The 15,820-nt window shown below is 42.7% G+C and overlaps 1 protein-coding gene across 1 annotated transcript in view; it reads left to right on the top strand.

Moving 5' to 3' along the window:
• Nucleotides 1–15,501, top strand: part of fap (fibroblast activation protein, alpha) — a 50,559-nt gene extending 35,058 nt beyond the window's left edge. The window contains exons 22-26 of the mRNA XM_084309506.1: nucleotides 8,153–8,252; nucleotides 9,283–9,341; nucleotides 10,050–10,122; nucleotides 12,071–12,144; nucleotides 13,098–15,501. Of these exons, the coding sequence (XP_084165632.1) occupies nucleotides 8,153–8,252; nucleotides 9,283–9,341; nucleotides 10,050–10,122; nucleotides 12,071–12,144; nucleotides 13,098–13,199 (408 nt within the window). The 3' untranslated portion in view covers nucleotides 13,200–15,501. The remainder of the gene's footprint in view (nucleotides 1–8,152; nucleotides 8,253–9,282; nucleotides 9,342–10,049; nucleotides 10,123–12,070; nucleotides 12,145–13,097) is intronic.
• Nucleotides 15,502–15,820: the final 319 nt, after the last annotated feature.

Genomic DNA, 15,820 nt, shown 5'->3' with positions numbered 1-15,820 from the left:
CGCTTCTGATCGCCGTTAGCTTGATGCTATTCTGTTGAACGTGCTTTGATTTTAACATGTTTTACACTCTTGACCGCGACGTCATCCTTGACAGGGGATGTTTCGTCGACCCTGCCCTGAGCCTGGACGGGGATTGCGTCAACAAAGAGGACTGTAGCGACTGGTTGGAGCGGCGACGCTGCCCGGATCGAACAACACAGGACGGCTGTGTTCTACGGTGTCTTGTGACTGCACTTCGCTGATCTGCGTTCCGGGTAGGAACGGGGTTGACCAGACCTCATAACACGTCTTCTGGTTTTACTTTGCTAAATGTATTGTGAATAACGGTGTTTTTTCCCAAAACGTGTGTTGTTGCAATGCATTTAGGATACGCTGCGGGTTATGTGTGAGCTGTTTTTGTCACTGGCAGTTAGCTTCTCCGTGCAGATCGTGATGTATTGATCTGGTTGTTGTGTGAGAAACATCATGGTGTTTATGTGTACCGTGTACTCACTACTAAGGCAACTAACCTATGAAGCTATGCTTGGTGACAAGTGAGTAAAAGAATGTTCTTTCTCAGACTGTAATGACAATGAACAGTGTGTTCACACATTAACAGGTTTTCCTGTTTTAACTGGCCGTATTGAGGGTAAAATAGGAGGATTGTGTTTTCCCCCCCGGTTCCCTGGGGACTTTATCACCTCCTATCAGACATGTTGTGCATTAATTGTGTCTTTTGTGTGGTAGGGATACGATGTAACTCTTAGCTTGATTGCTGAGGTTGTGCTAAATCTGCTGGAGAAACTTATTTCCTAAAGGGAAATTGGTTTGGTTGCTGTCATGTGTGCTTAGCAAGGCCTGTGGTCGATACTAATCAAGAATGATGTATTCTCTCATTGTGAAAAAAACGGCGTTCCTCTGTTGAGTGTTTTTGCCATTTTTTGTAGGTGATGATGGGTTGTGTGTGTCATGTGACCTACAACTGGGTTGTACTGGCCACAGAAGCACATGTGTATGTTGGACCGGGGTTCTTAGAGCCCTCTCTATTCTGTGTTTTTCCTTAGTAAAAATCAGATAGCAGGTTAGCTCATGCGCTGTGTGGAGCTGTGAAACGCTTCATAGAGCTGACTATGACTGTGTCATATTCTCTTTTTGTCGTTACGTCGTATCATGGGTGTGGGGTCGTAAAGGGGTGAACTGGTAACCTTTCCTCTCCCCATTGTTCTGTCGGTCAGGGGTACACCCCCTGTCCTTCAAGGTTCCCGTCACGTGGCGGTTCGGCACGTTACGGGGGGGGGGGGGGGGGGGGGGGGAGGGAGTTCCTGGTCCCACGGCCTGGTATATTGGGCGTGTGCACCGCAGGAATTCCCCCGCCATAGAGTACGTCACCGTGCGCGTCTCTGTTGGTAGGACTTCCGTGTGCTGTTCAGGTCCATGTGATGGATCTGTTTTCAGGGGGGGTGGTCAGGGCTCCTCCTCACCAAGCGCCTATTCAGGCCTTTTGTGAGTTCGGACTCCTTCTTCCATGTGAGGAAGCCTCCATCAGAGTACAGAGCCTTCCTCCTCAGATTGTCAAAGTGAGTGGACCCTCTAGAAGGGTCCTTTTCTATTGTATGTATATTCGATTCAATTCGTTTATTGAGTGTGTATGGGTTCAGTGCCTCTTCCCCGGAGGCCCTAAAGCCAGTTTTTTACATGGCTCAAGGTGCAATATATTCTTTTCAATCTGTACAGCTCGCGTGGGAAGTCTCTCTGGGGATCCCCGTCTCTTTCCTATGGGAGGGTGGTGGGATGTAAAAATGTGAACATTTTTTACCCCGGCTGTGTAGACTGGGATACATACTGTTGATGCTTCCTTCTTTCTATTCCAGAAGTGTTGGAGTTAGGGAGTGTCACACCCCTCTTGTCGTTCCCCTGGGCGCCTTGGGGATTCAATGACAGGTCTAAATAGCCTGTTCATTGATGGGGGTGTGTCCCGACGCACGTATAGTGCTAGCTCGCTGTAAACAGGCGATTGACTGGCACGCCTTGGTTGCTTGTGGTTGAAACAGCGTTTTTATAAAGCAACTGAGATGGGGGTTTTTCCTCTTCCGACGACCACATCCCATGACCTGGGTGGGTTGTCGACGGATTCTCGTTCATGTCTGGGGGATGATGACAGGATGGATCTGAACATATGTAGTGGGGTCTCACGCCCTTGGGGTGGGCCACCAGGCGCGGTTCGTCCGAACGTCTGGGTGGCGCCTTCTTTTCATGTTAAGATCAACACGCATATCTGCCCTTCTCCTGGAGTAGGCATGTCGGCGTGGTTAGGGCACGGGACTGGTTCTGGTCACGCTGGTCCAGATCAGTTGAACCCGTTGTCCGCCGGGGATGCAGATCGGCTGTTCTGGTACCCTGAGGGACTTGGGCTTTTTTCAGGGGGAAAAATGCCAGGTCGGTCTGGGTGTCACAGGGTTAAGCGCTATGGAGACCCTGGTTGGGTATGTTTTTACTCAGCACTGTCGTCATGGCTTACAGCCATGCCATTCTGTACGCGCTCGATCTCGTCGGATCTCGGCCGCTACACAGGTTGGTCCTGGTTAGTACTTGGTTGGGAGACCGCCGGGGAATACCAGGTACGGTGTGCTTAGGGGCTGGTTCTCCATTATTTTTCGCTCCTCTCTCACGCATGGCGAAGAGGGGCCTGTGGGGGTGGTTTTTTGACCTCCTCTGGTGACCCTGTGCTTCCCGTACCGCCAGGCCCGGTCCGAAGTGATGTTTGCGACCCGTAGGCCTGGGTTAACCCTTTTTGGAAACTGAAACACTTGTACTGCGGTATAGCCGGTGTATACCCGCAGGTGTGTTTTGGAGTTTTTTCTTGAGGGGTTATAGGAACAACCACCGCATTGGGTAACACCGAGGTGGTTGATTCCCTGGTGTGTTGGAGCAGTGTCAACTCCCGGGTTCACCGTTTGAGGGTGCCCCTGCACGTTCATGACGTCTGCCAATCGTGTCAGCCTTCTCTGCCTCGACCCCTCTGGGTGGGGGTTGTTAAATGGAGGCTTGGTCATGCAACACCGCCAGCTTACGCTCCTTCCGCCGGGGCGGCTGTGTTCAGCTGTCCCCTCTGGCGCCTGTCTCGTCCGCAGTCTCCAGGCTAGGGTTAACAGCCTGTTGCCTGGTTTTTCCCCGGTGCGCTGCCTGCTTCCGTTGGTTAACCTTTTTTGTGTGCTTACGGCCATGCTGACTGCCTGTTCTGCAGGGTCAGTGTGCCAGGCGGTGTACTATTGGGGGGACGGGGCCCGCTCGGCTTACGGCCATACCGACCTGAACACGCCCGATCTCGTCCGATCTCGGAAGCTAAGCAGGTTCTGGCCTGGTTAGTACTTGGATGGGATTCCGCCTGGGAATACCAGGTGCAGTAACTGAGGGGCCTTTGTCCGAATACGCTGGCGATGTGGGGGGCGGGGCACTACGTGCCCACCTGGTGGGGTCTTGATGCTGGCATCATGGACTTCTCCGGGCCCCCATTCTAGGGAGTCCAGTCCTTTTGGTGGGTCTGGGTCTTCCTTCGTGCTCCGCTGCTACGGCCTTGCCACGGGGTTGGGTTTGCCCTTGACCCCGTGATTCTGGGGGCAGTAACGAGGTTGTTCCTCCGTTCGTTCCCGGGTGGCATGCGGGTTGTGCGTGTGTGTAGTCGTGGGGTCAAGCCACGGTCTGCTCACCCTGTGCGTTGAGTTGCTTGAGTGCCTCTTCGCACGGTCGGGTCCGTCGCCCTCCCGTGACGTCCCTAATAGGGGGGCTACCCGCCATTAGGGGGGGTCGGGGGGGCTCGGCCCTCCCTGTTCTGATGGTTGTGGGGGGGCTGTCAGCGGGGTGTATTTGTCAGCCAGTGGCTCCGCTTGGCCTCCCTTGTGCAGTGTGATGCCAAGCTAAGCCACTAACGATACAGAACGATAGGTTATGACTATAACCAAGTTCTGTTAGTTAGGGGCGATGCTTGGCATCAGACGGCCGCTGCAGCCCTTGTCCTCACCTTGTGGTGAAAGCTTGGGAAGGAGGAGAGCAGGTGACCACACACCTGCTTATGAAGGTAAGCTGATGAGGGGTGTGGTCAGACTAATACTGGTATTAGAGGTACATTTGTGGTTTATTCAGTACGCGTGCACGTACGCGAGATAGTGCAGTGTGATGCCAAGCATCGCCCCTAACTAACAGAACTTGGTTATAGTCATAACCTATCGTTATCATTAAGTAACCCCTGCCACAAGGTGGTGAGTGTGGCTATAGTTATGGGACAAAAGGTTGCCCATATCTGCATGGTAGACGGCATGCGGGTGCACAGTCCCTCCAATAATTTCTCTATAGCTAATTTGTGTAACTCAAGTATATGTCCAATACAATTCAAAGAATAGATTATAATAATAGTCATAGTATATGCAGGTATGCATACATATACACGATACTACGCATACATACATACATACATACATACATACATACATACATACATACACACACAACAATCAACAGCACCCTCCCCTCCAGACATGTCTCTAATCTCTATAGCTCACATAGATCTCTAATACCATTCAAAGCATAGATTATAATAATAGTCGTAGTATATACCGGCATGCATACATATACACAAAACTACATACATACCGACTCACACACACACACACACACAGCAACTAACACCAATACGGGGAAGGGTAACCATATGTCATACCTACACTCATATGTGCATACGCTCACATGCATTGCACCCACATGTGAGCACACATAACACATACCCCCCATACCAACACCAATCACCATTATCCACAAATCATGTTAAACCCAGAATCGGCTCAAACAAGGGACTAAACACGTTTCGCAATTATGCCACATCAATGTGGAACGCCCTACCCAAAGCTGTAAAGGAATGTGAATCACTACCCACTTTCAAAAACACTCTCAAAGAACACCTATGGGAGACTGCAATTCGAAACTGGCCCCTACAAATGTCCTAACCCAGTAGTTGTACAGTAAATTACCAAGTATGGCTTTGTCAGTATTCCAATGTACAGTGTACAGTGTCGTCGCCCCCCCCCCCCCCCCCCCCCCCCCCCCCAAGTCTTTCTCTGGTCTGCATCCCCTTAACAATTGTATGTATTGAGCTGTACTGTACTGTACCCATTCTGCAATCTGTTAATAAACTTTTCAATCAATTCAATCAATCAGTAGAGCGATTCCCAAAATGTTCCTGAGATCGGATTTGACCGTGGCTGAGAGCAGAATTTAAGAGTGCTGAGGAGCACACTTATGATTGATTGACTAATTGAACATTTTATTAACTTGACAGACTGTGTTCTCATAGTGATTCCTTCATGTCAACGCTACAGGCCTCCTTGGAATTAATTACTTAATCATAATTAAAATAAATATGACAATATTTGTACGATAAGAAATTACGCATTTGATGTCGGAAAAATAAATAATATGGATTCATCTGATCACAGGGCAGCTGGATTAACCATATCTGAACCAGCTATTTTGGACAAATGTACAATTACTTTAATTACTCAGATATTTAAACACAATTATGCAATTATTGTGAAATGATTGAAAATAATAATTATTTAATGCCTTCTGTGGAATTTGTATTTCTTATTTGTTACATATCTGTTTTAATGATTAATTATACATTTGAAAGAATGCAGGTCAACATGCAATATATCCCATTGATTGGTATACAATGGGACAGACCTTTGTTTGATATAGCTATAAACCTGCATTCCTTCGAATATATCATTAATCAATTAAACTTATATTGAAATACACTATATAGCCTATACACCAACACTGAAATGACAGTGGATAAATAAATAAATAAGAACTAAAGCTAATCGCGTGGAAATAGACTGCATTAATATTCCATAAGTCTTGTGTGCGCCAGTATAGCCTACGTGTCTAATGAATGAACAGTATATAGGCTTATATTATTCTAATTACTTGTTTCATTAGGATTTAGTAGGTACTATATGCTCTGCCCTACCTACGTACAGTAAGTACAGTATACACATAAGGCTGCCAGAGTCGGGCGTACCAGCGGACTGCATGGTGGACTGTACTACGTCTACGTGTAGTATATTTGCTGCTCTCCTAATAAAACAAGTCATGATTAGAATAATATAAGCCTATACTGCGTTCATTCATTACGCGTGTAGGCTATACAGTACTGCGCATGCGCATGTGTGTGTGTGTGTGTGTGCAGTGGCGGCTGGTGAATTCCTCCTCGGGGGGGGGGGCGGAATTAATTAGTATCCCCCTCTATCTCTCCTTCTCTCTCTTTCTCTCTCTCTCTCTCACTCACACACAGCGCGATGTGGAATCGATTCGTTACACAATCAGACCTAGTAGTATGTGTAGTATATGTTGAGAGAGAGAGAGAGAGAGAGAGAGAGAGAGAGAGAGAGAGAGAGAGAGAGAGAGAGAGAGAGAGAGAGAGAGAGAGAGAGAGAGAGAGAGAGAGAGAGAGAGAGAGAGAGACCGCAACTCACTTTGTTTAGTTGAAAAACGCGGTCCAGGAGGGCTTGATAAAGTGTATATCCACTTTCCCAGACTGTTGATGTATATATCCACTGTCCCAGACTGTTGATGTATATGTCCACTGTCCAGACTGCATCCAGCTAGCCATTATAGCGTGTTGTTGTTTGTTGTCAAACCAGCTAAGACAGAGTATAGCCTACCCTTCAAGAAGCTTTGTGGTCCAGACTCCAGGCTTGAACTTTCCATAAAAGTGTCCATATAAATCTATTTAGTTAGATCCAACACTGTCTGAATGTACAGTATCTTGTGATTATTATCAATTTCCGACAACTACTATTTCCTAGTAGCCCCTCGAATAGCATAATATCTGCAGAGCCAGAGCCCAACGTCTGGGGACGCGATGTCACGTGCCACTCTCAGCCAATAGTGACTACATCGGGCACTCGAGCGAGCGCCCTCTGGTATCGTATTTGACAGCGATATGTTGTACGTACGTATTTATTTATACGTATTTGCATTTTGCCCTGTGAGATGCGCAATTACGGCGGAGCAGAAATGAGCGCCCATGAAAACGGAGTGGAGGGGGCTAGGCGCCGGCCCGCGTGAACACTTAAGGCAACTAACATGCACTTCCACGTTTCTCTGATTGGCCAGCGTTCTCCTTCGTGAATACCAGCCGCTCTATGCTCGTTCCCTACGCCGAAGAAATTTTTCGAAAAACACAAAGCCGCCATCTTTAATGTCTCGCATAGGTAATATTAATACCGTGGCATTATGCATTCGTAATCCCCCCTACATAATAACCACGCAGGTTAATCAGCAAAGGTTAATAATAATAACCACGCAGGTTAACAAGCTCTACTATATGATGACAATACAATTAATCTAATCTCATTTTGATCGGTTGCAAAGCGCTTCCTATCGGCAACCATTTTCACACGGCTGCATCGTCAGTTGCATTCTAATGAGCTGGACAGGTGTGTCTAACTATTGACTTTTTGCAATTTCATCTGCACACTTCCGTATTGGCTGCCTTATAAGGAGCTTCGGACGGGAACGCGCGTTCATGTTTCAGAGCGGTGAAATTCCTCATTGCGGCATCTCAGCTGAGACAAGTTTGAGTCATTAAGACATGTTCCCAGCGCGTTGAGGACTCAGAGTGAACTTGTCATTGATTCTGTCGGTTCCAAGATAAGTCTTCCAAGAGAACTCTTTGGAAAATATTGGGGAATGAGACCCATTGTTCTTGCGATAAAAAAAACATAATCTTTACTGTTACTGGAAAATTCACCACTGCCATAGGCTTCCATTGTATCTGAAAATGTGTCTTAAACACCACATAACCCCATGACAGTCACCACATCTGAATAACATGTGTCTTAAACACCACATAACCCCATGACAGAATAAAATGTCATGCTAACATCTGAGGTACATTTATCTTCCCTTTTCAGATATACTTGAAGCCTATGGCGTTGGTGAATCGGCTGAAAATAACTACCACATTTTTCAGTAACGGTAAAAGATTATGAAAAAAAGAATAGCCTCTATCAAGGCAAGAGTGACTTTTAACTCACGTGTCAAACAGACCGATATGGTCCTTTAAATCAGATGGGATTTTTTTGTGTTCATTAATCTTGTGTTCTTTGATTGTCAGTCGTATGGTGGCTATGTTTCCTCCATGGCCTTGGGCGCTGGAACTGGGCTCTTTAAGTGTGGGATAGCAGTTGCCCCTGTATCCAAGTGGGAATATTATGGTAGGTGTGCAACCATCATCCTATTCTATCTTCATCCATAACAGTTTAAAAGTGCTATTTCTCTCACTCTTCACTCCTCATGTGAAGAGAGTGAAACCCACGTTTCAACTAACCACTTCGGCCAGTCCTTCATACCAGCGGCCATCAGGCTCCACAACAGTGGGCAGGGACCGCTGCCAGACATTCAACTACTAGGAATGTGTGTCTGACTCCCACCTAAACGGACAACATATAATGTATATCATGCCATACGCACCTTATGCATACTGCACCTGTGTATACTGTATACTTACTTACTCATAGTATATATTTAGATTATAGTGTCTATTGTAAATATATTTATTGTAATGAAAATATAACAGATACGGCATACACCTTGATTTACACTGCCTACTTGTTCATATGCGCATACTCAGTGTTAATTGTTATATTGTTTACACTGCCTATTTTAACTTTTCTACTGTACTATAATTGTATGACCTGTATCATGTCTTCTACTATTACCATGTACCTGTACCCCCCTCCCCCATGCTGCTATGATGCCTGAATTTCCCCAAGGGATCAATAAAGGAATATCTTATTTGGTCTCTTATCTTATCTTATGTGAAACCCACCGTCAACTAACAACAATATCTTAAATTAAAAAGAAGTAATAAAAAAGAATAACCTTCTTACTGTCTTTTACTATTATGTACCTTACTACTATGCCACTATACTTATACTACTACCTATCATTCTAATATGTCTATATTACTACTACCTACTATGCTAATGTTCTATACTACTATGCACTCAAGACTGTAGCACTCAAGGTCAACACTGTTTGACCCTTACCTGCCAGAGTTGTACCCTTCCTGCTGAGTTGTTGTATAGAACTTGTAAGTCGCTTTGGATAAAAGTGATCAGCTAAATGACTAAATGTAAATGTTATGTACTTAGTTATTACTCAAACAATGCATCACTCAGTCTCTAATCACAATCTTTGTCCACCTCATAATTGTGATCGACTTAATTGTTTTCTATTCTGCAGATGCAGTGTACACTGAACGCTACATGAGTACGCCCGCGGAGAATGCTGACGCTTATGCGGTAACCTTTGTTTACGCTGTTTATTTTTCTCATATCTCTATATTCAGAGTTAATTATATTGTTTACACTGTTTATTTATCTCATATCTCTATATTCAGAGTTAATTATATTTTTTACACTGCTTACCTTTCTCATTTTTATATTCAGTTCTAATTTGATTGCCTATATTTATGTCTTTCTACTATTATTCTGCCCATACCTGTACCTCCCCTTCCCCCTCCCACATGCTGCTACAGTATGATGCCTGCATTTCCCCAAGGGGATCAATAAAGGAATATCTTATCTTAACGATCAATAAGAAACACTTTCCAAAAAAAACATCTATACTTCAAATCTGCAACCAGGAGAAAAAAAATGTTTGATCTAAAAGAAAAATCTGCAACCCGGAAATATAACTAAACTATTATTTCATCATGGATATCAATACAGAAGGAAAGGATCTTCCTGACTTTAGAATAATTGAAGTAACTGTAACTGTAACCGTGTAACAGTTTAGCAAATAATTTACATCTTCGAAGAATGAACTTGGGCACAGAATACGTGTTTCAACCACTTAACTTCATTAAAACCTTTATTCTGAAACACACAGGAAGCTCCTTTTCTCCTTATTGTTGTAAATATTTCCCGCTTCCAGATTTCAGTTTTTGAATCCTTTCATCATGTATATAAAAAAAAATTATTAACAGTACATTTTGTTTTATTCACCAGAATTCCACAGTGACAAGCAGAGCAAAGAATTTCAAATCAGTAGACTATCTACTGGTCCATGGACTAGCTGACGGTATGCATTTTTACATTTTATCATACTTCAAAATGTGGTCGTCCTATAAAGCAGGACAAACAAAGCTGAACAAAATTATTCTCTCACACGGTTACTTGCCATAACTTTAAAAATGCAACGTTTCGGTCACGGCGATCACATTAATTAAAGTTACACAAGTGAAGATAGTATGGAGGGAAGTGAAGATAGTATAGAGGGAAGTGAAGATAGTATAGAGGGAAGTGAAGATAGTATAGAGGGAAGTGAAGATAGTATAGAAGATAGTATAGAGGGAAGTGAAGATAGTATAGAGGGAAATGAAGATAGTATAGAGGGAAGTGAATATAGTATGAGAGGAAGTGAAGATAGTATGGAGGGAAGTGAAGATAGTATAGAGGGAAGTGAAGATAGAATGAGAGGAAGTGAAGATAGTATAGAGGGAAGTGAAGATAGTATAGAGGGAAGTGAAGATAGTATAGAGGGAAGTGAAGATAGTATGGAGGGAAGTGAAGATAGTATAGAGGGAAGTGAAGATAGAATGAGAGGAAGTGAAGATAGTATAGAGGGAAGTGAAGATAGTATAGAGGGAAGTGAAGATAGTATAGAGGGAAGTGAAGATAGTATAGAGGGAAGTGAAGATAGAATGGAGGGAAGTGAAGCTAGTATAGAGGGAAGTGAAGACAGTATGAGAGGAAGTGAAGATAGTATAGAGGGAAGTGAAGATAATATGAGAGGAAGTGAAGATAGTATAGAGGGAAGTGAAGATAGTATAGAGGGAAGTGAAGATAGTATAGAGGGAAGTGAAGATAGTATGGAGGGAAGTGAAGATAGTATAGAGGGAAGTGAAGATAGTATAGAGGGAACTGAAGATAGTATAGAGGGAAGTGAAGATAGTATAGAGGGAAGGGAAGTTAGTATAGAGGGAAGTGAAGATAGTATAGAGGGAAGGGAAGTTAGTATAGAGGAAAGTGAAGATAGTATAGAGGGAAGGGAAGTTAGTATAGAGGGAAGTGAAGATAGTATGGAGGGAAGTGAAGATAGTATAGAGGGAAGGGAAGTTAGTATAGAGGGAAGTGAAGTTAGTATAGAGGGAAGTGAAGATAGTATAGAGGGAAGTGAAGATAGTATAGAGGGAAGTGAAGATAGTAAAGAGGGAAGTGAAGATAGTATAGAGGGAACTGAAGATAGTATAGAGGGAAGTGAAGATAGTATAGAGGGAAGGGAAGTTAGTATAGAGGGAAGTGAAGATAGTATAGAGGGAAGTGAAGATAGTATAGAGGGAACTGAAGATAGTATAGAGGGAAGTGAAGATAGTATAGAGGGAAGGGAAGTTAGTATATAGGGAACTGAAGATAGTATAGAGGGAAGTGAAGATAGTATAGAGGGAAGGGAAGTTAGTATAGAGGGAAGTGAAGATAGTATGGAGGGAAGTGAAGATAGTATAGAGGGAAGGGAAGTTAGTATAGAGGGAAGTGAAGTTAGTATAGAGCAAAGTGAAGATAGTATAGAGGGAAGTGAAGATAGTATAGAGGGAAGGGAAGTTAGTATTGAGGGAAGGGAAGTTAGTATAGAGGGAAGTGAAGTTAGTATGGATAGAATGAATGCTTTGTGTTCGCCTGCTCCGCTAGAGTTAGCTGTTAGCAAGGATAGCAGCCTATTAGTATTCAAATATTTCCCAGTGACTATGGAATAGTACATTTGTTAGTTTTGCCATCCCTAGGGGGGAGGTGAAGATCACACGTTGGGAATTATTTTGTTCAACTTTGTCAAGGTCCTGTTTTTTTCCTTCACAGCTGTTGAGATATATAAGACAAATGCTCTCTAGTTGGTAGTCCTACAAAAAGCATGGCTGGTTACATATTCAATTCATTGGTGAATGAACTCTACTGGCTTAATGGAAGTGTTTTAACAAATGGATGAGCTTTCATGATCATGGTCACATAGTAAAAATAGATTTTCTTTCCTGTAGACAATGTTCATTTCCAGCAATCTGCACAGATCTCCAAAGCCCTGGTTGACCAGCAAGTGGACTTTGAGGCGATGGTAAATATTGGTTCAGGCCAGGGCATATGACTAATATTGGTCTGGATGGTGTTGATTGATTGAGGCGTCCACGTGACTCCGGGGAGAGATAGCAGTAACTGGTAACGATCTAGAACATGTTCCCTGCAGTGAGACGTCTGGTCTGAGATTTGAGTAATTCACAGTTAATCAATTTGTTAACGTCCTGTAGTTCCTCGTTACCAAAAAAACAATGCTGACTAATTTTGCACACAATTTCGCATTCCAAAAACTCTAAACTGTTTTGCACACATTCATTTAGTTTGACAGTTATTGAGAGTTGAGAGAATATGAATATATGAGTTTGAATATGGCCACCAGTGATGTCACCGGGACATTGAATCCTTGTCACTAGCAAATAATAGGGACTCTAAGTTATTCGTATAACCACTAAACTGCTAAGCAGACATTAAGGAGAAGGGAAAAAATGTAATAAACAAAAAACAACCTTTACAGGTGGAAGCCTCAAATGTGTATTAAACTAAATAAGCCACAAAGGAACCTCTTAATAACCTCCTAATAAGTGTATACAAAGAACAATAAACCTTCACTAAGGGAGTTAATGTGCAGTAGTGGACTAATGCCAGTTAAAAAGAAACAAAAAAAACTGTCAGGAAAAGAGTTAATTATATTGTTTGAATTAAATTTCATTTGAATCTAATCGAATCTAATCTACTGTAGCGTAGAACCTCATAATTCCAAGGTCACACATTATTATTGTGCTCCCCTGAAGTAGAGTGTTACCGAATATAAAAATACATATATTGAAAAGTATCCGCCCGATTTGTACAAATGATGTAAAGTATGAACCTGTACTTTCATATCATGGTTAAAAAATATATATAATTTGAAGATCCCTCTAAAGGACCCAGAGTCTGTGCTGGGTCACATATGAATTGGCGAAGCTAATATGTAACACTGTGTACTGGTTTCAGTGGTACGCCGACAAGGGCCACGGACTGGGAGGAGCCGCCCTGCAGCACGTCTACACTCACATGAGCCACTTCCTGCAGAAGTGCCTCGTCAAGCCCAAGTAGGCGTGAAAACGTTAACCCTTTCACTGCCACACGACAGAAGGTTAACCCTTTACTATCACACTACCGACGGTCAAGCCCAAGTAGACGTGAAGACGTTAAGGTTCATACCTACAAGACCCTCCTGCTCACCTACAAATCCCTCCACGCACCTCAGTACCTCACTGACCTCCTCCACCCCTACACTCAGTCACGGTCCCTGCGATCCATGGACACTGGTCAGCTCTCCATCCCCCGAACCAGACTGCGGACCTTCGGGGACAGAGCTTTCAGTGTGGCAGCTCCCACCCTCTGGAACTCCCTCCCCGCAGAACTCCGCAACGCCCCAATTCTGGACTCATTAAAAAAACTGCTCAAAACCCACCTCTTCAACTTGGCCTTTAACCCCTAATTTCTCACTTTGTATGTTGTGTCTGTCCACTATGTTTGTTACTTTTGTTATTTTTTCCCCCTATGTAAAGTGACCTTGGGTCTTTTGAAAGGCGCTATATAAAATGAAGCTATTATTATTATTATTATTATTATTATTACCGGGATCTGGACTGATTCAGCATTCATACCGGGATCTGGACGGATTCAGCATTCATACCGCGATCTGGACGGATTCACTTTCAACGTAGTGAATTCACCAAGTGGATTTGATTTAGACATCCAAATACTGGAGAGAGAAAGAAACTGTGTACTGTCCAACGTATTGACAAGTACATGCAAATGTATGTTCCAGCATCAGAGAGTAAATGGCAATTTCTGTTTACATTTTTTTATTGATTTTGAACTGACAGTGGATTGATCCTGAACTTGATTTATACTGTGTAGGGGAGAACGGGGGACGTTGTCACACTTTTTACTCTAGTGTGAATTGCTCATAATCAAAACATCTTTCAATAGTCATTCCTACATTAAATTTAAGCTTAAGATGTTGGCTTGAAATGTGTATCCCTCTCATTTTCCAACGTATTGTAACAAAGAGTTAATCACCTATCAAAGACACTCTGACACATTGTGACAACCAACCCCATCATGGGGATGGTTGTCACACACTATGGGGTTGGTTGTCACCATGTGTTTTAAAACATTTAATGGGAAAATATTAAAAAGAAGACAAGATTTAGATTTCAGATAATGATTGAAGAAGTGCGTCTTTAGTCGACGGCGAAATATTGGACGGGTTTCGGCTGTCCTAACTGGGGTGTAGTTCATTCCACCATTGTGGGGCAAGGACTGAGAATAGACAAGAAAGCAGAACTAAATTTGAAAGTTGAATTGCATTGACAAGTTGACAAATACATAACTTAATGCATCTTAATGAACATAAACAGGAAACACATCTTTAGGCCATCCTATATAACAAAATAAGAACACAATAAATCGGCCTAACAATAATAGCACAACAATGTGACAACCAACCCCAAATAAAATGTGACGACCAACCCCAACTGGAATGTCAAGGCTAACAGCCATCTAACAACTAGTTAGCTAGCTAACAACAATCTAAACTATAGCTATCCCTATATAGCTATAGCTATAGGGTAATAATTATTTCATTATAAACCAATTGTGTAAAAGCCTAGAAGAAAAATACTGAGGAGCGGAATATTTACAAATGGACATGAAAACACAAAAAGTCCTCTCACCTCAAATTCAGCTGTTTCACTCCAAATATGACAATGTAGGTGAACTCTGACCCCAATTCTGGACATTTAAATACCAAAGTATGGGAGACAGGATCCTCTGGTGGTGAAATATAATGAATGTGACAACCTACCCGTGTGACAACGTCCCCCGTTCTCCCCTACTGCCATTATATACTGTAGAAGATGTTATTTCATGTACTTGATTTATACTGTGTACTGCCACTATAATATTGTAGAAGATGTTATTTCATGTACTTGATTTATACTGTGTACTGCCACTATATAGAAGATGTTATCTCATGTACTTTTATTTTCTTTATAATTTCTTTTTTTACGTTTGATATTCTGAACTGTAAGAGTCCATGTCTTGAAGTCTGTACATTTTGTAGAGGTTATTATGAACAAATGGATTGATACTTTATAGGGAACATTTGTTTTGTATATGGAATTATGGAACTCAAACGATCAAATTATGTGACTGTTCAACACTATATTCCAAAGCCATTTGCATGTACTGTATGTGTGCGTTTAAACCGTGTCGTTTGTAAAGAGGACCTCCGCGGTGTTACTTACCTCTGACCGTAGATACATAGTCGTACTGCACTGACGTAGTTGTGATTGGTTTAGCCGTTGTGACACAGGCTACGGTGTAATGAAACAAGCAAAAAGGGTTGTTGTTTTGAAATGTGTGTCAGTAAATATGAAATAAAAAATACGAAATGAATGCAAACATTTAAGCCTACTTACTATGCAAATACACAATGCATTAGTCATACACGCTTTATTAAAATACTATGGAACTTTCACATTCATTCTCGTGTTTCTCCATAGTATTAGTAGTTATGATATATATATTTGAATTATATCATAATACAATAATACAGTACTGTGGAATAACCTCCTACTTAGTGTCTGTATCCAGGGAGGGGTTTAGAGACGTCAGGTCACCTCTAGGTAAGATAGAGGGGTTTAGACGTCAGATCACCTCTG

This window comes from Notolepis coatsorum (assembly GCF_963971535.1).
Source record: "Notolepis coatsorum genome assembly, chromosome: 3".
NCBI classification, from domain to species: domain Eukaryota; kingdom Metazoa; phylum Chordata; class Actinopteri; order Aulopiformes; family Paralepididae; genus Notolepis; species Notolepis coatsorum.
The sequence above is the reverse complement of the archived record's forward strand: the minus strand, read 5'-3'. Positions and strand labels throughout refer to the sequence as shown.